This window comes from Phycodurus eques, chromosome 3 (genome assembly GCF_024500275.1).
Source record: "Phycodurus eques isolate BA_2022a chromosome 3, UOR_Pequ_1.1, whole genome shotgun sequence".
In the NCBI taxonomy this organism is placed as follows: Eukaryota; Metazoa; Chordata; class Actinopteri; order Syngnathiformes; family Syngnathidae; genus Phycodurus; species Phycodurus eques.
The window spans coordinates 24,739,226-24,764,061 of record NC_084527.1 but is presented as its reverse complement, the minus strand read 5'-3'; the positions used below and the strand labels follow the sequence as shown (position 1 = coordinate 24,764,061).

General features: G+C 40.8%; 4 protein-coding genes across 5 annotated transcripts; all 4 read left to right on the top strand.

The window, feature by feature from the left end:
• The first annotated feature begins 571 nt into the window (after window positions 1-571).
• LOC133400319 (gastrula zinc finger protein XlCGF8.2DB-like) lies at window positions 572-7,135 on the top strand. The gene is made up of 2 exons (XM_061672824.1): window positions 572-782; window positions 3,676-7,135. Exons 1-2 carry the CDS (start codon window positions 683-685, stop codon window positions 4,611-4,613), a joined length of 1,038 nt encoding a protein of 345 aa, XP_061528808.1. The 5' UTR covers window positions 572-682; the 3' UTR covers window positions 4,614-7,135.
• A 4,348-nt stretch (window positions 7,136-11,483) lies between these two features.
• LOC133400317 (oocyte zinc finger protein XlCOF6.1-like) lies at window positions 11,484-13,584 on the top strand. Its single transcript, XM_061672822.1, has 2 exons — window positions 11,484-11,762; window positions 12,199-13,584. The coding sequence occupies exons 1-2, from the start codon at window positions 11,585-11,587 to the stop codon at window positions 13,311-13,313; spliced, it is 1,293 nt and encodes a 430-aa protein (XP_061528806.1). The 5' UTR covers window positions 11,484-11,584; the 3' UTR covers window positions 13,314-13,584.
• A 3,216-nt stretch (window positions 13,585-16,800) lies between these two features.
• On the top strand, window positions 16,801-20,084 carry LOC133400321 (gastrula zinc finger protein XlCGF7.1-like). 2 transcript variants are annotated; one of them, XM_061672828.1, is made up of 2 exons: window positions 16,801-17,031; window positions 18,419-20,084. In XM_061672828.1, the coding sequence occupies exon 2, from the start codon at window positions 18,620-18,622 to the stop codon at window positions 19,562-19,564; it is 945 nt and encodes a 314-aa protein (XP_061528812.1). In that variant the 5' UTR covers window positions 16,801-17,031; window positions 18,419-18,619; the 3' UTR covers window positions 19,565-20,084. The 2 variants fall into 2 exon arrangements, with proteins under 2 accessions (XP_061528812.1, XP_061528811.1); XM_061672827.1 differs by having other exon boundaries at window positions 18,386-20,084.
• Window positions 20,085-20,374: 290 nt separating this feature from the next.
• Window positions 20,375-24,507, top strand: LOC133400315 (gastrula zinc finger protein XlCGF57.1-like). Its single transcript, XM_061672817.1, has 2 exons — window positions 20,375-20,604; window positions 22,821-24,507. The coding sequence occupies exons 1-2, from the start codon at window positions 20,502-20,504 to the stop codon at window positions 24,137-24,139; spliced, it is 1,422 nt and encodes a 473-aa protein (XP_061528801.1). The 5' UTR covers window positions 20,375-20,501; the 3' UTR covers window positions 24,140-24,507.
• Window positions 24,508-24,836: the final 329 nt, after the last annotated feature.

Below are 24,836 nucleotides of genomic sequence, written 5' to 3'. Positions count from 1 at the left end.
CGCCCACTGTGCCGCCAAGATATTACTTTATTTACATAAATAAAACAAATTCAGATTTTATATTGGCCTATATAGCTTCCAGATACAGTAAACAAACAACAATTTATCGCAATCAGCCATCTTTGTTGTTTACATTTGCCTTGAACACTTTGAGGTCACATCTGATACAATCCGAGTGGGATAAATCCAATTTCCCACTTTTCTGGAATGCAGCAATAGAAGCCAATGCATGGATACTGAAATTAAGTCGTAACTGGCTCATTTGTCAACCGATTTTCACGTCAACGCCAATGTGTATCGTATCAATACACATCTGGGGGGAAAAGCAAAAATATATATATTTTTACATGTGAAAGGGACTTCCAGTTTGTCGTTGCCTGGTCGTAACTGTACGGGGTTTTAAGCAACTGTACGCAGCACAATGTACCAGCATCCTTGGTCTTTTGGTTTTCTTGCTGTCCAGTTACATTAAATGGGCTGTCGAAGTTGACCCTCCTAGCTTAGTGTCGCCTTGGGCACGGAGCTCAAAATGGGCGTGTCGTATGTACCTATACATATCTGTGCACGTTAGCAAAGAGGAGAAAAGGAACGAGGACGTGGTGGGGGAAAATATTCTAAAAGCCAAAAGAGTTGGTCAGAAAAGCAAAGCATCCGACGCATCTACGTGCTTGCTGAAAGAACGATGGCGTCCACCGAGGAGCAAGTTTGTCGCGCAAGAGAGGAGCGCGAGCTGCGACGACGACAACAACTGCAAGCCGCTCACAAGGTGCTGCACAACCAAGGTCTGTTACCAGCCTTCGATTTTATTTAGCACATTAACTACCTATATTTAACACATTTAACTCTCATTTTAACTCCTCGGCTCCCGGGTCATTTTTTTTGTTTTCTTAATGTACCCTTGGAAAGGCATAATTATGACATTTCACAGTTTTCCATACTCGTGCAAAATGTCCATACTGTACATACATTGCATTCCCCCTACCATTTCAGACAGTTTCCTAAAACATGCCCGTGGCGAATACAAGTGCTCAGTAGCATTTCGCACTTAGCCTTACATCCTTCATACATTTAAGTGATGTGTACAAAGGAGTACTAGAACCCCAAAGTAAGAATATAAAATTGTCGGGTACCTTGTTTTTGAGAGGGGGGAGGGGATTAATATTACATAATAATTATCTTTAAAATATTAACATAATTGTTTCCAGCAAAAAATAATATAAGTATAAAGTCCTAATTTCCAATTTAGTTGTAATTCTGTAAGAAAGAAGTTGTCTTTTTTTTTTTTGTAACAAGTTAATAAGTAAATGTCATCATATGAGGAAAAAAAAATGTCTTTGTTCACAGTTTTTTCTGGGGGGTTGAGAAAAAAGTTGTAATCTATTAGACTAAAGTTGCAATGGAAAAATATATTTTTGGGAGAGTAAAACAGTCATAGCCCTACTAGATAAAGTCTAAATATTAATAGTTTTTTTTTTTCAAGATTAACATTTTGTTTAGGAGAAAACAGCAATGTGAATATATATAAAGCAAAGCAGAGAAAATAAATTTATATAGCGCATTTCATGTACAAGGTTACTCAATGTGGTTTACATGATTAAAAGCATTTAAAAACAAAGAAAAAAAGAGCTTATAAACATTTAAAACATCCATCCATCCATTTTCTGTACCGCTTATCCTCATAAGGCTTGCGGGCGTGCTGGAGTCTATCCCAGCTGTCATCGGGCAGGAGGCGGGGCACATCCTGAACTGGTCGCCACCCTATCACAGAGCACATAGAAACAAACAACCATTCGCACTCACATTCACACCTACGGGCAATTTAGAGTCTTCAATCAAGCTACCATGCATGTTTTTGGGATGTGGAAGGAAACCAGAGTACGCGGAGAAAACCCAAGAATGCATGGGGAGAACATCCAAAGTCCACACAGGCGGGGCCGGGATTTGAACCGCGGTCCTCAGAACTGTCAGGCTGATGCCCGAACAGTCTCCCACCGTGCCGCCCAACATTTAAAACAGAGGGGGAAAACATAAAAGTACAACTAAAACAGCATACAGTGCAAGAAATATCATTTAAAAGTGGAAATGCTCTAAATAGTATGAAAAAAAACCTGGACTTAAAAACATTCTCATTTGGGGCTGATGTCACTTCTGTTGGCAACTTATTCCATTTGTGTGCAGCATAATCGCTAAATGCTGCTTTGCCATGTTTGCTTTGGACTCTGTGCTCCACTATTTGACCTGAGTCTGTCGATCTCAGAGCCCTACTGAGTTTATATTCCATTAGCATTTCATTCATGTATTCAGGACCTAAACCATTTAGTGATTTACAGACCAGTAGCAGAACTTTAAAATCTATTCTAAAGCTGACTGGGAGCCAGTGTAAAGACTTTAGAATTGGAGTACTATGCTCTGACGTCTTTGTTCTGGTCAGAACCCGAGCTGCAGCATTCTGAATGAGCTGTAGCTGTTTAATGTTCTTTTTGGGCAGTCCAGTCAGAACAGCATTAGTGTGTTACCAATAGTCAAGTCTACTTGAGATAAAAGCTTCTCCTGGTCTGCTTGTCACATGCAAGCCTTCACTCTGGATATGTCCTTCAGATGGTAGAAGGCAGTTTTAGTAATTAATTTTATATGACTGTTGAAAGTCAGGTCGGACTCTATCAGAACACCGAGGTTTCGGACTTGGTCTTAGGTTTTTAAAGAGAGTGATTCCAGGTATTTACTAACAGCAATCATCTTTTCTTTATTGCCAAAAAAACATTATCTCAGTTTTGTTGTGGTTTAATTAAAGAACATTTTGGCTCATCCAGTTATTTATTTCTCTTAGACAGTGACAGAATACCTCAGTTGAACTGGCGACACTGCTAGATATAACTATGTGTCATCTGCGTAGGTATGATAGTCAAAATTAAAGTTCTGAAGAATTTGACCCAAGGTTAGCATATACAGGCTGAACAGGAGGGGTCCAAGAACTGACTCTTGAGGGACCCCATAGGTCATTCCCATTTGATGAGATTGAACACTTCCAATGGTTACAAAATAACTCCTTTCCTCCAGGTAGGAGCTGAACCATTTAAGGACTGTTCCATCTAGTCCCATTTAGTTTATTTAGTTAGTTTTTTATATATATATATATATATATATATATATATATATATATATAGGCGGCACGGTGTCCGACTGGTTAGAGCGTCAGCCTCACAGTTCTGAGGACCTGGGTTCAATCCCCAGCCCCGCCTGTGTGGAGTTTGCATGTTCTCCCCGTGCCTGCGTGGGTTTTCTCTGGGCACTCCGGTTTCCTCCCACATCCCAAAAACATGCATTAATTGGAGACTCTAAATTGCCCGTAGGCATGACTGTGAGTGCGAATGGTTATTTGTTTCTATGTCCCCTGCAATTGGCTGGCAACCAGTTCAGGGTGTACCCCGCCTCCTGCCCGATGACAGCTGGGATAGGCTCCAGCATGCCCGCAACCCTAGTGAGGAGAAGCGGCTCAGAAAATGGATGGATGGATAGTTTTTTTCCCAGTTCACTCGAGCAGAGGCATACCGTATCTGATGCTCACTCGTAACTCAAATTAAAACTTAAAACCAAACAAATAAATACGTGCGTTTTTATACCACTGTATAATTGACCTGTGTGATCTATATTGGTTGTGTTCCTTGTGTCGTCTAGACGTCCAGCAGCTGATTGGTCACCTGGAAGAACTTCCCCCTCAGCTGCATGTGGGAAGCTCCAGTTTGGAGCAAGATCATCTACAGCACCCCCACGTTAAAGAGGAAGAAGAAGACACTGACGTCAGCAAGTTGCCACTGACTGTCATCGCCGTGAAGACCGACGACAGCGAAGACGAACCACCCGAGTCAGTACAGCTTCATCATCGCAGTCAAAGTGAAGACCCCTGGGGAAGACCACCACCTGACAAACTCTTAGCACCGCTGTCAGACACGGACGACGCAGAAGATATGAACGACGCAGACTGTGAAGGTGACAACAAACCATTGAAATGCTTCAAAAAGAAGACAGGTGGCAGCTGCTCAATTTGTGGTAAAGCATTTGCCCAAAACGGACCTATGATAAGACACATGAGAACACACACGGGAGAAAAACCCTTTACTTGCTCAGTTTGTGGGAAAGGATTTACTAACAAGTCCGATATGGTTCGACACATGAGAACACACACAGGAGAAAAACCTTTCAATTGCTCACTGTGTGAGAAAAGGTTCACTCACAAGGAAAGTTTAGTAGCACACATGAGAACACACACAGGAGAAAAACCCTTCATTTGCTCAGTGTGTGGTAAAACATTCACTCAAAATTCAAGCATGGTAGCACACATGAGAATACACACAGGAGAAAAACCTTATAGTTGTTCAGTGTGTGGTAAAAGATTCATTCTCAAGCCAAACATGGTTTCACACATGAGAACACACTCGGGAGAAAAACCTTACAGTTGCTCGGTGTGTGATAAAACATTCTCTTTTAAGTCATGTGTGGTAACGCACATGAGAACGCACACAGGGGAAAAACCTTTTCGTTGCTCCTTGTGTGGTGAAAGATATGCTCAGAGGGCCAATTTGACAGCACACAAGCGGATACACAACACAGAGTAAACACTTCAAACAGGGTTCCTACGCAAGTAATTTGATTTCATAAACCTTTGGGTCCGGCGCGGTGCCCGACTGGTTAGCACATCTGCCTCACAGTTCTGAGGACCAAGGTTCAAATCTGGGCTCACCTGTGTGGAGTTTGAATGTTATCTCCGTGCCCGCGTGGGTTTTCTCTGGGTACTCCTTCCTCCCACATTAAAAAGAAACATGCATGGTGGGTTAATTGAAGACTAAGTTTCCCTTAGGTGTGAATGTGAGTGTGAATGGTTGTTTGTTCATATGTGCCCTGCGATTGACTGGCGACCAGTTGAGGGTGTACCCTGCCTCTTGCCCAGAGTAAACTGAGATTGGCGCCAGCACACCTGCGACCCTCATGAGGATAAGCGGTACGGAAAATGGGCGGATGGATAAAACTTTCAGGTCTGGAAAAGTATGCAAAATGGAAACTATTGTATGGAAAAAAATATTCACGTTTCCAAGACTGTTACAACAGCTCTATTTTCTAAAATGGAAAAAATAATATGACTTTAAAATAAATTGTACATCGATTTTTTTTTTTTTTTTTTTTTTTAAAAAGGCACCTGGAAGCGCAGCTACAATATTTGTGTGAGAGCACACAGTATTATAACATGGTCTTGGTGAATAGTCGATTCTGATCGGCATTATCGGTTGATAATGTACACCCTTTGAAGTAGTTCTTGTCAAAACATACAATGTTCCAAATTCATGCGAAGCACACTTAGCCATTTATACAAGCAAACATAGGAACCTGATACAGTCAGATTTTCTGATAAGTGAACGTGAAGTAGCCACTTTGGGGACAGAAATGAGCGAATTTAAAACAGTCATGAGTGATTTAATGATTTACTTTATTTGTTGATTACCAACCCCTTGATGAGTGTAATGCTGCTGAGGAACTGGGGGGGAAATGAAGAGACAGAAGCGGCATAAATAGTTAACTCCGTAAGATTGAAATCAACTCTCAGACGAGAGGGATGAAATCAATGTGAAGAAAATAAGAAAATAGGGGATCAAAATACTGAGATTAAAATACAAGTATAACGAATATACAGTATGTGTAAAAATAAAAGCTGATTTTGTTATCATCCCTCTGGTTGTCGTTTAACATTGTCAAACTAGAATATCTGGAGTACTGGTTTGGGTTTACGTTCCCTTAGAAAGTTATGGGATTAGAATGACGTCATAGTCACGTCCTCAGGTGTTGCAAGGGAAAATAAATTGTTTTAGTATTTTCTATTTTGACTACAAATGAATTGGTTGTTTCATCAATTATTTTCGTTGGCAAGTGGTATAAACGGGTTAATGCCCTTCGAGGTGTCCAATTATCGGGGATTAATGGAGTATTTGGCGACATAATGTCATAAAAAGAATTAGAATGATACGCATCTATTTATTCAAATGTCACATTATTAGATTTTTTTTCTATACAGAGAAGTCCGAAAAAAGTATGGAATTTTGAAATCTCAAATGTGTAGGAACCCTGCTTAAAGTAATGCTCTCCTCCTAGATTACACCATGTCTTGGTTTGATTGATTTGTGCCCGAAGACGTGTAAATGTACTGTGCAGTACTCTACAATTCATTTTTGTCATCTTCATCTTACCGCAGAGCTTATTTGTCATTGTCATCTTCACTGGTCATGATTTACTTGTGTTTGTGTTGTGTTTAGGGCTTCACTTCGTAAGTGTTGAGCTGCTGTCTGTGTGTGTAAAAGTGTCATTGTTCAAATACTTTCAGATCTTCATATTTGAATGGCAGTTGGCAACTAGCGTTCGCATGTGGCTCACTAGATGGCTAAAACTAAGCCCCAAGAAGATTCTCAATATTAAAAGATGTACATTTTCTCTTCAAGGTCACGTGCCATCAAATTTGTATTTTACATTTTTTATAACCTTTTTAATCAGATTAATCAGCAGGCCAATCTAATTGGTTGATATTAGCCCTTTTTTCCAGCATTAAATTGGACGATTTTTATTTATTTGTTTGCTTTTTTTTGCTTGATTTTTTACACATTAACACATTACAATATCAATTTTATTTAAAAGGAAAAATATCTGCATTTTTTTGGCTAGGGGGAATATTACTTATACGTCTTACGTTGTAATGTGTTAATATGTGATTTTTCTCTCCGATGTAAAGTTAAATACTAAAGGATTTTTTTCGAAAACCAAATGCCAAATATTCTGCCTGTAATCCATATCTGTGTTGTTTCAATAATTAAGGGACACAAAAAGAAGTTATTTTATCTTTATATATTTTTTTAAATCAATCAACCAATTAATAGGTTTTTGCAATTTTATTCTGCAAAATATCAGAATCGCCATCGGCCTCGAAAAAATCCATATTGGTCGGACCCTATTCCTGTTATCAGGTTTGAAAGATAATTTGGGTTTGAAATGGCCAGGATGATTGAGGCAACTGGTTAGCACATCCGCCTCATAGTTCTGAGGACCTGGGTTCAAATTCAGCCTCACCTGTGTGTAGTTTGCATGTTCTCCCTGTGCCTGCATGTTTTTTTTTTTTTCCAGGTACTCCGGTTTCCTCCCATATCCCCAAAACACGCATGGTAGGTTAATTGACGGCTCTAAATTGCCCGTAGGTGTCAATGGTTGTTTGTTTACATGTGCCCTGCGATTGGCTGACGACCAGTTTCAGGGTGTACCCCGCCTCTCGCCCAGAGTTAGCTGGGATAGGTACTCCAGCACGCCCGCGACCCTAGTAGGGAGAAGCGGTTTGAAAAATGGATGAATGAATGAATGCCCAGGATGCCCTTTTTCAAACTATTCCAGTTGGTTAGAAACGCCTGGCAGATGAGACAGCTGGATTTCTCATTAACATTTGATATGTAAATCAGCTTTGCTCTGATTGGATTGCTGTTCGCCATTTGAATACAGTATGTGACAACAACTTTTCTCTGATTGGTCGTTGGCGATATCACAGCGTCTTGTGGCGGCCAAACGTGCATAGCGAAGTCGAGTTTGGATCCTTCGATGTCACCTCTTACTCTCATTGTGAACCACAATTCACCAAGTGTTGGATTGTTGGCCCACTAATGGGGAATGTGAACTGAAATGACAGTTGGCCACTCACACCTGCACATTGAGCAATGACATCTTTGGAGCCTTGAACGGCGATCCTGTGTTTTGAGGCTGTATATTCAGTATATTGTACTTTTATTAAACTGTAAAAAAGATGTACTTACAGAGAGAGGACGTGGGTGAAAATAAAAAAAGAGCGTGGGGATATTTTAAAAGTCTCAGCTCCCCCCATTCACTTGAATGTACCCACGCTGTACTTATATGACTCGTGTACATTTTGGCGACAATGACTGCAAGCTTTGTTAGTGCATCCACACTTAAATATTGATTGCCGAGTGTACGTCACAACGCCGCCAAATTCCGATCCACTCGTTTTGCAAGCGGTTTTCCTTTCAAAGGCTATTGCATGCAATCAACAATCTGCGTAGATGCCACACACAAACCACACAGACTCATTTTGACCAACTGTATGTTATGCACGAAACGGTAGGAAAAAATGTGATTTTGAGGGCATGGGTGTGTCTAGCCCATTTTTGTGCAGCACTCCTAAAGTGACTAAAAGCACACAAAAAAATAATAATTTGAGAGGGCTTTAGAATTTTTGTAACAAGCTAGAAAAGTCTAATAAATAATTTTTTTAAAATACAGTACTTGGGTATAACCTTATATTTTAACAAGAAAAGGACAGCACTGTACACCCCCTTGCCTCAAAAACGATCCACCCCATCCCTCCACCTCTACTTGACTGTTCCGAGCAACGAACGCAAGCTGAGCACAGCAATACCCTTCAGTGAGTAGTCATGTTCGTATGCCTACCTTTACACCAGGCTATATGGCATATTTCTCAACTTCTACCACTCAATACCAACACATTATCATTACCATGCGTTCTTTTTGCCGCATTTAACCACAGGTCACTGTTTATATTGTTCGGTAGGAATGATCTGACGTTTATTGTTCTATCTAGGAAACGTTTCAGGCGGCCACACAGTACCACTGTCCTTTTTTAATTGGAATGCGTGAGCGCATTAGGAAATGTGAGTTGCAAGTCCTGCACTTTGAGTTTTTGAATTTCATGTCAAATAGATGCTAGCAATGTGCTGATCAGAATCAGAATCAGAATCATCTTTATTTGCCAAGTGTGTCCAAAACACACAAAGAATTTGTCTCCGGTAGTTGGAGCCTCTCTAGTACAACAGACAGTCAATTTACAGAACACTTTGGAGACATAAAGACATTGACAAAAACAATTGTGCAAAAAGATGCAGAGTCCTCTAGCACTTAGAGCAGTTCGAATGACTAATATTGCAATAGTCCGGTGCAATGACCATTGTGCAAAGGGCGCCGAGACTTCAAGGAGTGCATGCGATCGATTGGTAAATAAAGTGAATAAACAAAAGAAAAACATACAAGAATTATTATTGAGAACACCACACTGACAAAACCAGACTGTAATGTACAGGAAGCCAAAACAGCGCAGGGCCGGCTCGCCATACAACTAGTTGCGTGATGGCTCACAAAGCTAACTGCTAATGCTAATGAAACAAAGCATACGTGACGTCCAGCTTCGCGGTTCCCGCAATGCAATGTGGATTTTTTATTTTTTTTTAATTTTGTGCAATAAGTAACCTCCTTATTGTTACGTTAAATGTTGTCGTTTCTGTGTATGTTAACAGTGATTCTTGGAACGTATACCTTATTTTGCTGTCACATTTATTTTATTTCATTTGTTCATTTATATTCTACTTTTTTTTTTAAATTGCACATATAACTACAGAAAAAGAAAGCTACAAACAGGTGGTGCCTTGCTCAAAGTAGCAAGTCTTTTCAAATCAATGGGTTCAAGTCCAAGTAAAGCCACGAGCCATTGCTGTTCAAGTCCAAGTCGAGTCTGAAGACATCAAATTCATGACTCGACTCCAAGTGGTGACTCGAGTCCACACCTCTGGAGATATATATATGAAATATGAATTTTCCAATTCGCAGTACCAGTACCGCTGCCCTTTTTTAATGTATTTGTGTGTGTTCGCGCACGCAACCATCATGGCATACATGTTTCATAAGGCTGAATATTGTGTGTGCATGTGTGTGTTGAAGCGGTAATATGTGTATCCGCACCCCCACCTCCCTTGAGACATTTCTATCCCAATTTTGGGGGTACTGATTTTTAAGCACCCCTTAAATGAATCCCATCGCCCATGGCACCTATAATACTGCTGACAATTTGTACAGATTTTAACCACTAATTATTCTTTTTTTTCCCCCCTCTCATTATCCAGACTATCCCATAGTGTACAAATGTAACTAGACCACCACTATACTGATGTACCACCATCCCATAACTGTGTTTGTGTGCCGAGTGTTCCACCTTTTAATAGACCCACTGCACTTCTTTTCGTCCAGGATCCAACGAAATCTTCTTCTGCTTTGAATATTATCCTTACTTTCTGTGTTTTCATCGCTGTGGTGAACAATTTATTACAGCCACCAAAAACAATTAAAAACGCATTTGTACCCACAATCAGTGTCTGGCTTGAATTTGTTGTCCCTCATGGCCCTGCCTTGTTGTATATCAGTTCTGTTATTTGTTCTGTTTGCCCATATACTCTCTCGATAGCTGCAGCGAATGTGATTCCCTCAAACACTCTAATCCGCTTCACCGGCTGCACTTTCTTACAGCTTCACATCCCCGATATGCAGAGCTACTGCCCCCCCCCCCCCCCCCCTTTCGACAATTTGAGCATTTTAGCTTAGCTGCATCTGGACATTTCCCATATTTATGTTCTCAAGCACATCTTTGTTCTCAAGCACATCTTTACTTGCCTCTGCCAACAGCCACTTCATGCTCATAACATTTATAGAACTTCAACGGCAGCTATCCGAAGGGAAGACAGACAATTCAGGAAGTTCAGTCCATTTACCGTGTTTCCTTTAAGGGCAGAATGGGGAAATGGAACTAATGCAACATGTAATATGAAGTACAGTATAAAACTGAGAGATGAACAAGTAAAAGAGAACTATAATGAGTACATAAATAACTATTACAAAATAAAATAAATAGTGAATGTGAACAAGGAAAACTTGCTAGAATGTATTGATAAAGTGTTCTACTGTACCTGCCTAAGAAAACTAATGAAAGAAAGTTAATGTGTGTTGTTTTATTTGGCAGTAAATGATGAGACTCGGTTAAACGTTCACGCCACTTTACTTTTTTAGCATCTCCGTCCACAGCTTCTGCATCTGTTGCATATCACTCCGCGATGGCACTCATCCCAGAGCTTCGTGTCAAAAATCGTCACAGGCCACGCAAACGACAATGCTGGCATCAAGGATCAAAAGTCTGATCGGTGAGAAAGAAACAAAAAATAAGGAAATGTAAACAAAAGTGACACCAACATTTTTATTGCAATTAAACCTATTTTTTTTTTCTTGAGTTAAATTATATCTCTCAAAGTATCTTTTTTTGAGGTTAAGAGGTTTTAAGGGATTTGTTTTTTTTTTTGGGGGGGGGGCACATATCTCATGCCATAGAGTAGCGGGAGTATTGCATTTCAGTTTTGTTTTGTTTCTACAATTTATTCAAATGCACCACCGATGACGATTGTGACGTACCTCTGTGGCTTTTCCTTTTATATATATATAAATAATATATATATATATATATATATATATATATATATGTATATGTTTTTATTTTTATTTTATTTTTTTTATTTTTTTTTGCGATCAGCCGCCTTCAGTACCGCAACAAGGCAGCAGCAGTGCGACGATCCCTTGGACGCTCAGCTGCTCTAGAAACACCGTCGAAGAAGAAAAATACGGAAGTAGCAACGCTTCGCGAACAACAAAAGAAAAAATAAACCATACAAACTCCAAGGCGACAACGTGAAATCGAGTGAAAGGAAACCACATCCAAATGTTGAAAGAGTTGGTAAGGGAGCGACTCGTTGCGGCCGCCGACGAAATCTTCGGACTGTTCGAGAGAACGATAATGTCGTACGAGGAACAACTCTGTCGAGCGAGAGCGGAGACCGAGCGACACCGACGACAACTCGAAGCTGTTTGCGAGACTCAAACAGTGCTGCACAACGAAGGTTTGCTCTCTCAACGTCTACTTGACGATTTAAAACAAACTCTTTGTACTTCGAGGCCTAACTGATGTTACGTACCAGTGCAATCATGACTTAATATAAATTGCACTTTTTTTAATGTAATGAATTATCCTTTACAAAATATCAAGAACCACCATAGAGATTTTACGCAAAAATGGCACTTTTCTTCAGTTCATCATCTGCATGTGTGTTATATAACTGATAGCAGTGATTGTATTGCAGTAATGGCAAAAGATATTTGGAACAATCTATTGCGGTTCAATATAAATCAATTTATGAAGATCCTGGGATTGTTTCACTCTATTTTCTACCTGTACATAATAAGTCTCAAAGCCAAGTTGAAATTTTATTTTTGAAAAGTTGTCCCTGAACCTATATGCATTTGCGCTACGCTGTTTTTGTTGCTTGTGTCTTGCAGACGTTCGGCAGTTAATCGGTCATCGAGAAGAGTTTTCTCCTCATCCGCTGTGGGGGAGCTCCAGTTTGGAGCATCTACAGCCATTCCACAATAAAGAGGAAGAGAAGGATCCACAGCCCTGCCACATTAAAGAAGAAGAGGAGGAGGAGGCTGTTGTCAGCAAGTTTCCACTGACTGTTGTTTCTGTGGAGAGCCAACATAGTGAAGACAAAGCACCAGAGTGGACACAGCTTCATCATCACAGTCCAAGTGGAGACCACCGTGGCGGACCACCAACTGCCCAACTCGTCGGACCACTGTCACAGAATGACGACATGGAAGATACACATGATACAGACCGTGAGGGGGAACAATCGGGCTGTGAAAAGGAGACAACGCTTAACAAGAAAACTTCTGAAACGGGCAGAAGACTTCACGCGCATAAAGAACATTTGCACTGCTCGGTTTGTCGTCAACGGTTTTCTTATGAAAGTACTTTAAAACTACACATGCAGACACACGCAGGAGACAAACGTTTTAATTGTTTAGTTTGTGGTGAAACGTTTGCTCGAAAAGGAAATATGAATGTACACATGAAAAAACACACAGGAGAAAAAGCTTTTTGTTGTGCAGTTTGTGGTAGATGCTTTACCCGAAAGGAAAATTGGACCGTACACATGAGAACACACACCGGAGAAAAACCCTTTCGTTGCTCAGTTTGTGGTAAAACATTCCTTCATAAGTCCAACATGGTGACACACATGAGAACACACACGGGAGAAAAACCTTTCTCTTGCTCCACTTGTGATAAAAGCTTTTCTTACAAGTCTGATTTGAATAGACACATGAGGACACACACAGGAGAAAAACCCTTTAGTTGCTCAGTTTGTGGTAAAACATTCCTTCATAAGTCCAACATGGTGACACACATGAGAACACACACGGGAGAAAAACCTTTCTCTTGCTCCATTTGTGATAAAAGCTTTTCTTATAAGTCTGATTTGAATAGACACATGAGGACACACACGGGAGAAAAACCCTTTAGTTGCTCTGTTTGTCATAAAAGCTTTTCTTGTAAGTCTGATTTGAACAGACACGTCAGGACACACACAGGAAAAAATGTTTCATTGTCATAAGTAGTTTGACTGCTTTTGGGCAGTTAGAGTATAACAATAAAAAAAACTATAACAACTCGGTTTTTAAAATATGAGCCTCTACCAAATGGTTGCAATGTCACTTCATGGTTGAATAAAGCCGTAATAATGGCAAAAACTGCATGGAAAATTGGCACTTATTGTATATAGTATTTTCAAAGAAATACAAAGCCTAAAGGACACTGGGTATTCAACACGTTGATTTGTATTTCAGTGCATGGAAGTATTGAAGAAAATCTGAAACATTATCAAAAGTGACAAGTTCTGTCTTCATCTTGATTGTGTAGACTGCAAAAGCACAAATTTATTGGAATTGTACAATCATTTGATACAGAAATGAAATGTAAACATTTAAATCATGTTTATTTCTTTATTAAAATATGATCCATCTCGAACGGTTGGTCTGGCATCTGTGCAAAAGCTGGTGACATTAAGTCATTGTCCTTATTTGCGTTCTTATTCATGATTGATTCATGTTAAACTGGACATCTTATCAGTACTGACTGAGCACAAATGCCTTTTTAACGGAAACAATATTAATAATCCTACTTCTTTTACCAAAGACAGAGCCGTCAAAAGTCAGATGTGTTTTTTTTTTTCCTGCTCTCATGATTTATAGTAAAGAGAAAAGTCTTCGCGGCCCTCGATTTTCTGCTTGGGTCTTCCATACAGCCGCAAGATGGCAGCCGTACAATAGTCATGACTGCCATCTTGCGGCGGTATTGCCGAGCATGGATATGATTCGATAAATACGACACGCCCCTTTTAAACTGCGTGCCTACAGCAGCCTAAAATAGGGAGGTCATAGTCCAGGGGAGTCAAACTCAAATTCACAGTGGGCCAAAATAAAAAAAATTGGGACAAAATCAATATTGAATGAAAAATCACTGCGATGTGCACGTTTCCCTTCTCTGCAGAAATGTAGCGTTAAAGTTTATCATATGACAACAAACTTAAATTTTGCTAAACACTGAATCTGGAATAAACAAACTTTAATATTATAAACACGAGAAGTCAAATTTGCGATAAAAGACATCAGTGAAATGTGTTTGTTGTTTTTGTATTTAAATAGATAACATGAATTCTTCTATCTCTCCATCTTCTATTTATCTATCTCCAACTACCTTTCTTTTTTATGTAAATATTTTTTCAATATAATATTCGCCGCCTGTACGTTGGGGTTCACCCCGGTGGACGAGAGGGTAGCCTCCCTCCGCCTTCGGGTGGGGGGACGGGTCCTGACTGTTGTTTGTGCCTATGCACCAAACAGCAGTTCAGAGTACCCACCCTTTTTGGAGTCCTTGGAGGGGGTGCTGGAGAGCGCTCCCACTGGGGACTCCATTGTTCTGTTGGGGGACTTCAATGCTCACGTGGGCAATGACAGTGAGACCTGGAAGGGTGTGATTGGGAGGAACGCCCCCCCCCCGATCAGAACCCGAGCGGTGTTCTGTTATTGGACTTCTGTGCTCGTCACGGATTGCCATAACGAACACAATGTTCAAGCATAACATGCACTTGGTACCAGGACAACCTAGGTCGCAGTTCGATGATCGACTTTGTGGTCGTGTCATCGGACTTGCGGCCGTATGTCTTGGACACTCGGGTGAAGAGAGGGGCGGAGCTGTCAACTGACCTGGTGGTGAGTTGGCTCCGATGGTGGGGGAAGATGCCGGCAGGCCCAAACGTATTGTGAGGGTCTGCTGGGAACGTCTGGCAGAATCCCCTGTCAGAAGGAGTTTCAACTCCCACCTCTGATAGAACTATGCTCATGTTCCGGGGGAGGTGGGGGACATCGAGTCCGAGTGGACCATGTTCCGCGCCTCCATTGCTGAGGCGGCCGACCGGAGCTGTGGCTGTAAGGAAATCCCCGAACCCGTTGGTGGGCACCAACGGTGAGGGATGCGTCAAGCTGAAGAAGGAGTCCTATCGGACCTTTTTGGGCCTACCGAAGTAGTCAAAAAGCTCCTCGGTGGCAGGGCCCCGGGGGTGGATGAGATTCGCCCGGAGTTCCTAAAGGCTCTGGATGTTGTGGGGCTGTCCTGGTTGAAACGCCTCTGCAACATCGCGTGGACATCAGGGACAGTGCCTCTGGATTGGCAGACTGGGGTGGTGGTCCCCCTTTTTAAGAAGGGGGACCGGAGGGTGTGTTCCAACTACAGGGGGATCACACTGCTCAGCCTCCCTGGTAAGGTTTATTCAGGGGTGCTGGAGAGGAGGGTCCGTCGGGAAGTCGAATTTCAGATTCAGGAGGAGCAGTGTGGTTTTCGTCCTGGCCGTGGAACAGCTCTACACTCTCGGCAGGGTCCTCGAGGGTGCATGGGAGTTCGCCCAACCAGTCTACATGTGTTTTGTGGACTTGGAGAAGCCGTTCGACCGTGTCCCTCGGAGAGTCCTGTGGAGGGTGCTTCGGGAATATGGGGTACAGAACCCCCTGATACGGGCTGTTCGGTCCCTGCACAACCGGAGTCAGAGTTTGGTCCGCATATCCGGCAGTAAGTCGGACTCGTTTCCCGTGAGGGTTGGTCTCCGCCAAGGCTGCCCTTTGTCGCCGATTCTGTTCATAACTTTTATGGACAAATTTCTAGGCGCAGCCGAGGCGTAGAGGGGTTCCGGTTTGGTGGCCTCAATGTTGCATCTCTGCTTTTTGCTGATGATGTGGTTCTTTTGGCTTCATCAATCCGTGAGCTCCAACTCTCACTGGAGCAGTTCGCAGCCGAGTGTGAAGCGAATGGGATGAGAATCAGCACCTCCAAATCTGAGACCATGGTCCTCAGTCGGAAAAGGGTGGCGTGCCCTCTCCGGGTCGGGGATGAGATCCTGCCCCAAGTGGAGGAGTTCAAGTATCTTGGGTTCTTGTTCACGAGTGAGGGAAGAATGGAACGGGAGATCGACAGGCGGATGGAAGAAACAGGTTGCTAAAGAGAGAGGACGCTGGCGAGAATTAAAGGGAAAGTGTGGATATTAGCAAGGAAGCTGCCGGCAGCATTCATTTTTGAACGTACCGAACGAGGGATCTGGGGGTTTCCGCAATTGTAATTTGTTTTGTCGATTTGTAAAAGTGTTTCGGCCTTTGTGTTTTTGTTTTCTGAAATGTTCAAGTGGTTTGTGTTTTTTTTTTGTGTTTTCTGAAATGTTAATATGGTTTGTGTTTTGTTTTTGTGCTTTCTGAAAATTGAAAGTGCTTTGGTTTTTTTGTTTTTGTGGTTGATATAATGTTAGTGTTTCGTGGTTTGTTAATTTGTTTTCTGAAATGTTAAAGTGATTCGTGGTTTTTGTTTGTGTGTTCTGAAATTTTACAGTGTTTCACAATTTGTTATATTGGTTTGCACTTCCAGGCCACCGTAGTTTTCCATACCGCCGCAAGATGGCAGCCAGGACGTCGCACAGTTGCTATATTGCGGCGGTGCGGAGAGCTCGAGATCCGAGCCGTGGAAGAAAGAAAGGTCACCACGAAGAAGAAAAGGCGGAAGTTGCTCATGGAACGACGAGAGAGACAAAATGCGATGTTGAAGATCTGTACTCTTAGTCATGAAAAAACAAAGAATACTAATTGTTGAGAGTTGACAAGGGAGCGACATATTCGGACTGTTCGACAGAGGAAAGGCGTCGTTCGAGGACCAAATTTGTCGCGCAAGGGAGGAGAACGAGCGACAGCAACAGGAATCTTTTCCCAATACTCAAATTGTGTTGACCATCCAAGGTCTGTGTTTGCCACGCTTTTCCTGCTTCCAACACATTTGCCGTAACGGATAAAGTAAATAGATTGAAGATTCGAGTCCGAACACGATTAAAATTAAGAGTTAAATTTTAAATTAAGAGTTAAATCACTGCAATCAAATGAGAAATCACAGTCAACATTTAACCTACAAGTTTGTTCTTGTTCTATACGTGCCTGAGATGCAAACGGCAATTTCCCTTGTGGTTGACTCAATGTATTTTAAGTTATTTTTACCTTTTTTAGTATTAATTTAGTTAACGCAACTATGTGTACGGAATTGTCAATTTGTGTTGGAATCTCCCCGACTCCCAATGACAGTTGTTTTTGTTTTGTTTCCCGAAGCATAAGGATCCTTAAGGATCAGCACACTTGTATAATGCACAGAGACCCAACACAAGAGCTGTCTTGGAATATGCCCTAACAAAGATAAGAATACACACGTGTTATGGCCAGGGACGTATTAACTGAACAATAACAAAACAAAGGCAGAATATTAGAACCAGCTTTCAGTATGATGTGGTACAGTTATTGCAAACTTCCACATATTCTTTTCATACCGCACCTGGGTGCAATCTTGAGACACTGTTTACAACCAGGATCATCTTTTGGTATTTAATGTGTGAGTTTTCATTATTGTGGGAAAAGACGAAAGGAAAAGAAGATACTTTTATACTTTTTTACGGCAACTAATGTGAATGCACATTCCATTTTGTTGTACCTATTACAATGACAACAAAAGTCTGCATATTTAAACTGACAGAGGACATACAGTGGGTATGGAAAGTATTCAGACCCCCCTTTTCACTCTGTTATAGTGCAGCCATTTGCTAAAATCATTGAAATGAATTTTTTCCTTATTAATGTACACACAGCACCCCATAGGTGTGGCTTCAGAACAACTCCATGACTGTTCTTGAAAACCCTGTTGCATCATTCCCCAAAAGACTCATGGCTGTATTAACTCAAAAGGGTGCTTCTTTGAAATACTGAGCAAAGGGTCTGAATACTTATATATAATATACTATATATATATATATATATTTTTTTTTTAAATATATATATATATATATATATATATATTATTTTTAATAAATCTTACAAAATTTAAACAATAATTTTTTTTCCTGTCAATATGGGGTGCTGTGTGTACATTAATGAGGGGGGAAAATTACTTAAATCATTTTAGCAAATGGCTGCAATATAACAAAGAGTGAAACAATTAAGGGGGTCTGAATACTTTCCGTACCCACTGTAAACGCCATAGGAGAACGAATGGATGGATGACATATTGTTTGACTCGTGGGAGCTAAATTGTTTGTGTCCTGCAAATGTCCAGCTGCTGACTAGGGGGAGCTTGGTGATTCCACAGGCCCCCCACGTTAAAGAGGAGGAAGAGGAGGTTAACGTGAGCGAGTTGCCACTGACTGTTGTCGTCGTAAAGAGCGAAGACGAAAAAGATGAGCCACCTGAGTTGTCACAGCTTCATCATCACAGTCCAAGTGAAGACGACCGTGGAGGACCACCAGCAGACATCTTAGCTCCACCGTCAGACGGCGACGACACAGAAGAGATGACTGATACAGACTGCGAAGGTGACGACAGTGGCTTGAAATTCTCTGAGCGGACTTTTGACAAGAAGACTTGTCAAATGCGCAGGAGACGTGACTCATGTAAAGGTTTGCGCTGCTCTTTTTGTGGTCAAAGATTTCCTTATGAGAGTACTTTGAAAATACACATGCAGAAACACACTGTAGAAAAACCATTTAGTTGTTCCCTTTGTGGCGAAAGCTACTCTTATAGGTACAATTTGAACGTACACATGAAAAAACACCCCGGAGAAAAACCCTTTAGTTGCCCAGTTTGTGGTGAATCATTCGTTCTCAAGTTGAATATGGTTGCACACATGAGAACACACACAAAAGAAAAACGGTACACTTGCGCCGTTTGTGATAAAAGCTTTTCTTCCAAGTCTGATTTGAATAGACACATGAGGACACACACTGGAGAAAAACCCTTCACTTGCGTCATTTGTAACAAAAGCTTTTCTTATCAGTCTGATTTGAATAGACACATGAGGGCACACAAAGGAGAAAAACCCTTTGGTTGCTCAGTTTGTGGTAAAAGTTTTACTACGAGGCAGAATTTGACCGTACACACATGGACACATAACGGACAAAATCCTTTTAGTTGTTCCATTTGTGGTGTTACATTTGCTCAGAAGGTCGCTTTGATTGCACACACAGCAACGCACACCGGAGAAAAACCTTTCACGTGCTCAGTTTGTGGTAAAAGCTTTTCTTATAAGTACAGTTTGACTTCACACATGCGGAAACATACTGGAGAAAAACCTTTTAGTTGTTCAGTGTGTTGCAAAAGCTTTTCTTATAAGCACATTTTGACTTCACACATGCGAAAACACACGGGAGAGAAACCTTTTAGTTGTTCAGTTTGTAGTAAAAGGTTTTCTTATAAACAGAGTTTGACTGCACACATGCTGACACACAATGGACAATAAATGTTTTCCTGTGCTAAAACTTTGCTTTTACACATCAGCTGCCTTTTCAGTCATCTAAAGACCTTTTAAAAATGAGAAAAATATGACCCAACCATGAATAAATGTCAATTGTATATATTAACATTTGTAAGTTCAATGTTTTGGGCTTTTTAGTGGAGGATAAAAGAACTTCTTAAAGATGAAGTAACAGGTCTGTGAGAAACACAGTTCTTGCTGGCTGGTAGGTGTCCAAATATTTATATTCTGCAGTAATATACAAATAAATTATATTAAAAAAATCCTACAATGTCAGTTCCTGGATTTTTTCCCCCTTCACATTCTGTCTCCCAGTTGAAGTGTACCTATGATGAAATTTACAGATCTATTTCATCTTTTTAAGTCGGGCAACTTGCACAATCGGTGACTGTCCAAATACTTTTCCCCAATCTATGGACATATTTCTAAATCTGAATAACTGTATGTATGTTATAATATATAATTGTGTATTAAAGTGTGATGCCTGACTTATTTTCATTGCTCCTGTGACAGTGACAATAAAGTTCTATTCTATTATTCAGATTTTGGCTGTTGCATTTTATTACATTGTTTAAGGTTTTTATTGTAGTAACCGTTATTAGTCAAACTTTGTTTTCCCCGCTCTCATTCTTTGCAATAAAGACGATACATATTTGGACCTCTTTTCGGCTCTCGCAACTTCCGAGTCGTCTTCCATACCGCCGCAAGATGGAAGCCATAAAATCACACGGCTGCCATCTTGCGGCGACAGTCGAGTAGATCCACCACCGAAGAAGAAAAGGCGGAAGTTGGTAATTTAACGACGAAAGACAAAGCGTTAGGTAAAAGATGCGTACTCGTAGTCACTAAAAAAGGGAAAGAAACTGTTGAAATAGTTGATTAAGGGAACGACTGAAAAAAGTCTTCAGACTTTGAAACAACGATGGCGTCCTTCGAGGACCAACGTTGTCGAGCAAGAGGCGAGAACGAGCGACAAGAACTGGACAAGTCTGTTGCCAAAACTCCCATCGTGTTGAACATCCAAGGTCAGTGATGAACAGACTTCTACTTTTAACACATTTGCAGTCATGCATAAAATCAATTACTGTAGTGATGGCGAGATGAAGGCTTCTTAAGACTTGAAGCATTCCATCCAATTAGTTGGCAAACAAATATTCATTTCTCGGGGCTACATGTGCAGGCCAAAATCTTGATTGTCATTTTAAACTGTACGATGGCTTTTTTTGCAGTCTTTCAACAGTGTAATTGTAACACCGTAATTAGATCTTGTGAGGTTCATTCACGTAATCTGTTTATGATTAATTAGTGGTTAATGCTATGGTGTGAAATTAATCCAATAGGACATGGTATTTCAAAACTGTTGCAGTAAAAGATGGGACATTTATTGTGTGCTTATGAATATATATATATTTTTTTTATTTAGAAAAAATAATTTCTCCCTGTATGGTCTTGGATATATGCACCTCTGTCTCTCCCAGTACCGAAAGGGATTATCGGTTTTTTTTTTAAATTTAATTTTTACTTGTTACACTCATCCATCCATCCATTTTCTGAGCCGCTTCTCCTCACTAGGGTCGCGGGCGTGCTGGAGCCTATCCCAACTGTCATCGGGCAGGAGGCGGGGTACACCCTGAACTGGTTGCCAGCCAATCACAGGGCACATAGAAACAAACAACCATTCGCACTCACAGTCATGCCAACGGGCAATTTAGAGTCTCCAATTAATGCATGTTTTTGGGATGTAGGAGGAAACCGGAGTGCCCGGAGAAAACCCACGCAGGCACGGGGAGAACATGCAAACTCCACACAGGCGGGGCCGGGGATTGAACCCGGGTCCTCAGAACTGTGAGGCTGACGCTCTAACCAGTCGGCCACCGTGCCGCCTTGTTACACTCATGATAAATAATTTTGTCAATTTCGGATCTGTGCGGTCTCGCTGCGCTTCTAAATCAAACCAGTTAGTTTCCTGAAAAGCAAAAAACTTACTTAAGAAATGAGGTCATAACTTTAAAACCACATTGTACAACAACAAAAACTTGAAATTGAAATAACAGAAGATTCTGAATTATAATAGTAACATATTTTATACCATACAGGCACATGATGTGTGACACAGTATCTTATTTAGAGAGATCTACTCCAAGTGTTGCCATACATGGGAAACACTCTTTAATTTCTATTTTCTATTTTAAGCATTCTCCATAAATAAACAATCATATTTCTCACAGGAAATTGGCCAAGCGCCAACACAACAACTAACATACAAAATGTCCGGGATCCATTCTGCTTTTTTTCGCGTCTATTTGTTAATCACACCTACACGTGAACCACTTCTTGAAACAGCAAGGCTTCATATGTTGTCAGCGACGTAATTTGCCTATTACGAATCACGCTTCATAAAATACTTCCTGAATTTCTCAACACACGCGTCAAAGCATGAGTTTGTTACGTGTTCCTAGATTCTGGATGCACCTGAAGGCAACATACGTGTGTAGGGAGAAAGAGACAGACAGAGAGCGAGGCTGGTGATTGGCAGAGAACCAGGAAGTCAGCGGGAGACATCTCAATTCTTTATTTGTAACTTCCTCTCCCCTCTTTTAGCCCCTCAAGCCAGAGATCTCATCAAGTAAATTTCACTTAATTAAAGGTACCTTGCCAACAAATATTTTTTTTTCTTCTCTTATATGGATAAACAAAGGTCAAAAGGAGTCTGTGACTTGGTCTACATTTGACATCTATGCAGTTTATTGATTGAATGCAAAAGGCAATAAACAGCACAAGGCTTGCAAAACGGGTGGATTTGAATTCGCCGTCGTTGTGACGTAGTTTCGTCAATGGATATTCAAGTATCTGCCCACTTTGTGGATGGTACCCACCCACTCAACTCGATATCGCCAAGGACCAATCAGAGGAATGCTGTTTTCCATATTTATGTTAAGAATAACAGTTATCCAATCAGAGCAAATCTTATTTACATATCAAATATTAATGACAAATCCGTCCGTCTCGACGCCCAGACCTACTACAACGGCTTGAAAACGGGCATTCTGGACATTTTACTTCCCAAATTATCTTGCAGACCTGATAAAAGGACATTAAAGATTATGACATTTCTTTTTAAATGATAGCATGGGACCTTTAATTAGAAATGTGGATATTTAAACTAAAACGCCACAGGAGAATGACGAGATGGGCAGTCTATTGTTTGACTTGTGGGAGCTAAACTCTTGGTGTCCTGCAGACGTCCGGCTCGTGACTGGAGGGAGCTCACCGCATCCACAACACCCCAACGTTAAAGAGGAAGAGGAGGAGCAACAACACCTCTACATTAAAGAGGAAGAGGACTACTTTGACATCAGTAAGTTGCCACTGACTATTGTCTGTGTGAAGAGTGAAGACGGTGAAGAGGAAACAACCGAGTCGTGCCAGCTTCATCATGACTGTCCAAGTGGGGACCACTGTGGAGGGTCACGACCAGACAAGCTCTTAGCTCCACTGTCAGACAGCGACGACCTGGTACAACCTTTGAGGAGCGACGAAGACTGCAATGCTGACGACAAAAAGTCGAAAAGCTCTGAGATGACTCTTAACAAGAATACTTCTCAAACACACAGGAGATGTCACACAAGGAAAGAACGTTTCACCTGCTCAGTTTGTGGTCAAAGATTTCCTTATGAGAGTACTTTGAAAATACACATGCAGAAACACACGGGAGAAAAACCTTTCACATGCTCAGTTTGCAGTAAACGCTTTTCTTATAAGTATAGTTTGACTGCACACATGCAGAAACACCCGGGAGAAAAACCCCTTAGCTGCTCAGTTTGTGGTGAATCATTCCTTCATAAGTCCAATATGGTGGCACACATAAAAACACACACGGTAGAAAAGCCATTCACTTGCACTGTTTGTGATAAAATATTTTCTTCTAAGTCTGATTTGAATAGACATATGAGGACACACTCGGGAGAAAAACCTTTTAGTTGTACAGTTTGTGGTAGACGTTTTACTACAAGGCAAAATTTGAACATACACATGTGGACACACAACGGACAACATCCTTTTAATTGTTCATTTTGTGGAGATACATTTGCTCAGAAAGTCGCTTTGATTGCTCACACAGCAACACACACGGGAGAAAAACCTTTCACATGCTCAGTTTGCGCGAAAAGCTTTTCCTATAAGTACAGTTTGAAATCACACATGCAAACACACACGGGAGGAAAACCTTTCACATGCTCAGTGTGCGAAAAAACCTTTTCTTATGAAAACCGTTTGAAGGCACACATGCGGAAACACACTGGAGAAAAACCTTTTGGTTGTTCAATGTGCTGCAAAAGCTTTTCTTATAAGCACATTCTGACCGCTCACATGTGCAAACACACCGGAGAAAAACCTTTTAGTTGTTCAGTTTGCGGTAAAAGCTTTTCTTATAAGCACACTTTGAAATCACACATGCTGACACACGCGGAAGAAAAACCTTTCACATGCTCAGTTTGTGGTGAAGGCTTTACTTATAAGAAAGGTTTGACTGCACACATACTGACACACAGTGGACAATAAATATTTTCCAGTGGTAACACGTCGTTGTTTTTTATTTATTTATTTTACCCATCAGCGGCCATAACAGTTATCTGAGCGTCTTGTAACAGTATGGGGGGAAAACATGCAACCGTCGAACAAATGTTTTGATCATTTTGGGCTTTTCCGAACACTTTTGTCAAAGGCGATCAAACCAAAAGAGAAACTTTATTTATTCATAAAATCTATTGACAAGAAGCAATTTTACAACACAAATAGAATTTACCAAACATAAATCCACTTCCAAACACTTTCTTGTTTACAATACCAATTTTAGAATGTTATTGCATTTAGTATATAATTATTACGATTTGTGCTCTTGTATTTTATTTTATTGTGGAAATGTTTTATTTTAGAAGCCATCATAAAAAAATGTTGCAGCTTCCATTCTTTGCAATAAAGACGAAAGAGTTTTTGACCTCTTTTCGGTTCTTTGTTACTTAAGAGTTGTGTAAGACAGCTCAAGATAAGAGTCTTCTAGAAAGAGGGTAGATCCAGCTTTGAGGCAAAAGGTGGAAGATGTTACTTGGAAGACGATAATCCAAACGGGAGGTCCAAGTTGCGTTCCCTTGGTCACTAAAAGAAAACATCAAACTGTTAAAATAGTTGAGAGAAGACACCGATAGATTCTGACCTTTGCGGTCTTTAATTCCGCCGCAAGATGGCGTCAGATTAATAT

Coding starts and splice junctions, on each gene's coding strand:
- LOC133400319 (XM_061672824.1), top strand. CDS start 683: ATGGCGTCCACCGAGGAGCAAGTTTGTCGCGCAAGAGAGGAGCGCGAG. Junction 783..3,675: donor CAAGGTGCTGCACAACCAAG/GTCTGTTACCAG, acceptor TGTGTCGTCTAG/ACGTCCAGCAGCTGATTGGT.
- LOC133400317 (XM_061672822.1), top strand. CDS start 11,585: ATGTTGAAAGAGTTGGTAAGGGAGCGACTCGTTGCGGCCGCCGACGAA. Junction 11,763..12,198: donor AACAGTGCTGCACAACGAAG/GTTTGCTCTCTC, acceptor TGTGTCTTGCAG/ACGTTCGGCAGTTAATCGGT.
- LOC133400321 (XM_061672828.1), top strand. CDS start 18,620: ATGACTGATACAGACTGCGAAGGTGACGACAGTGGCTTGAAATTCTCT.
- LOC133400315 (XM_061672817.1), top strand. CDS start 20,502: ATGGCGTCCTTCGAGGACCAACGTTGTCGAGCAAGAGGCGAGAACGAG. Junction 20,605..22,820: donor CATCGTGTTGAACATCCAAG/GTCAGTGATGAA, acceptor GGTGTCCTGCAG/ACGTCCGGCTCGTGACTGGA.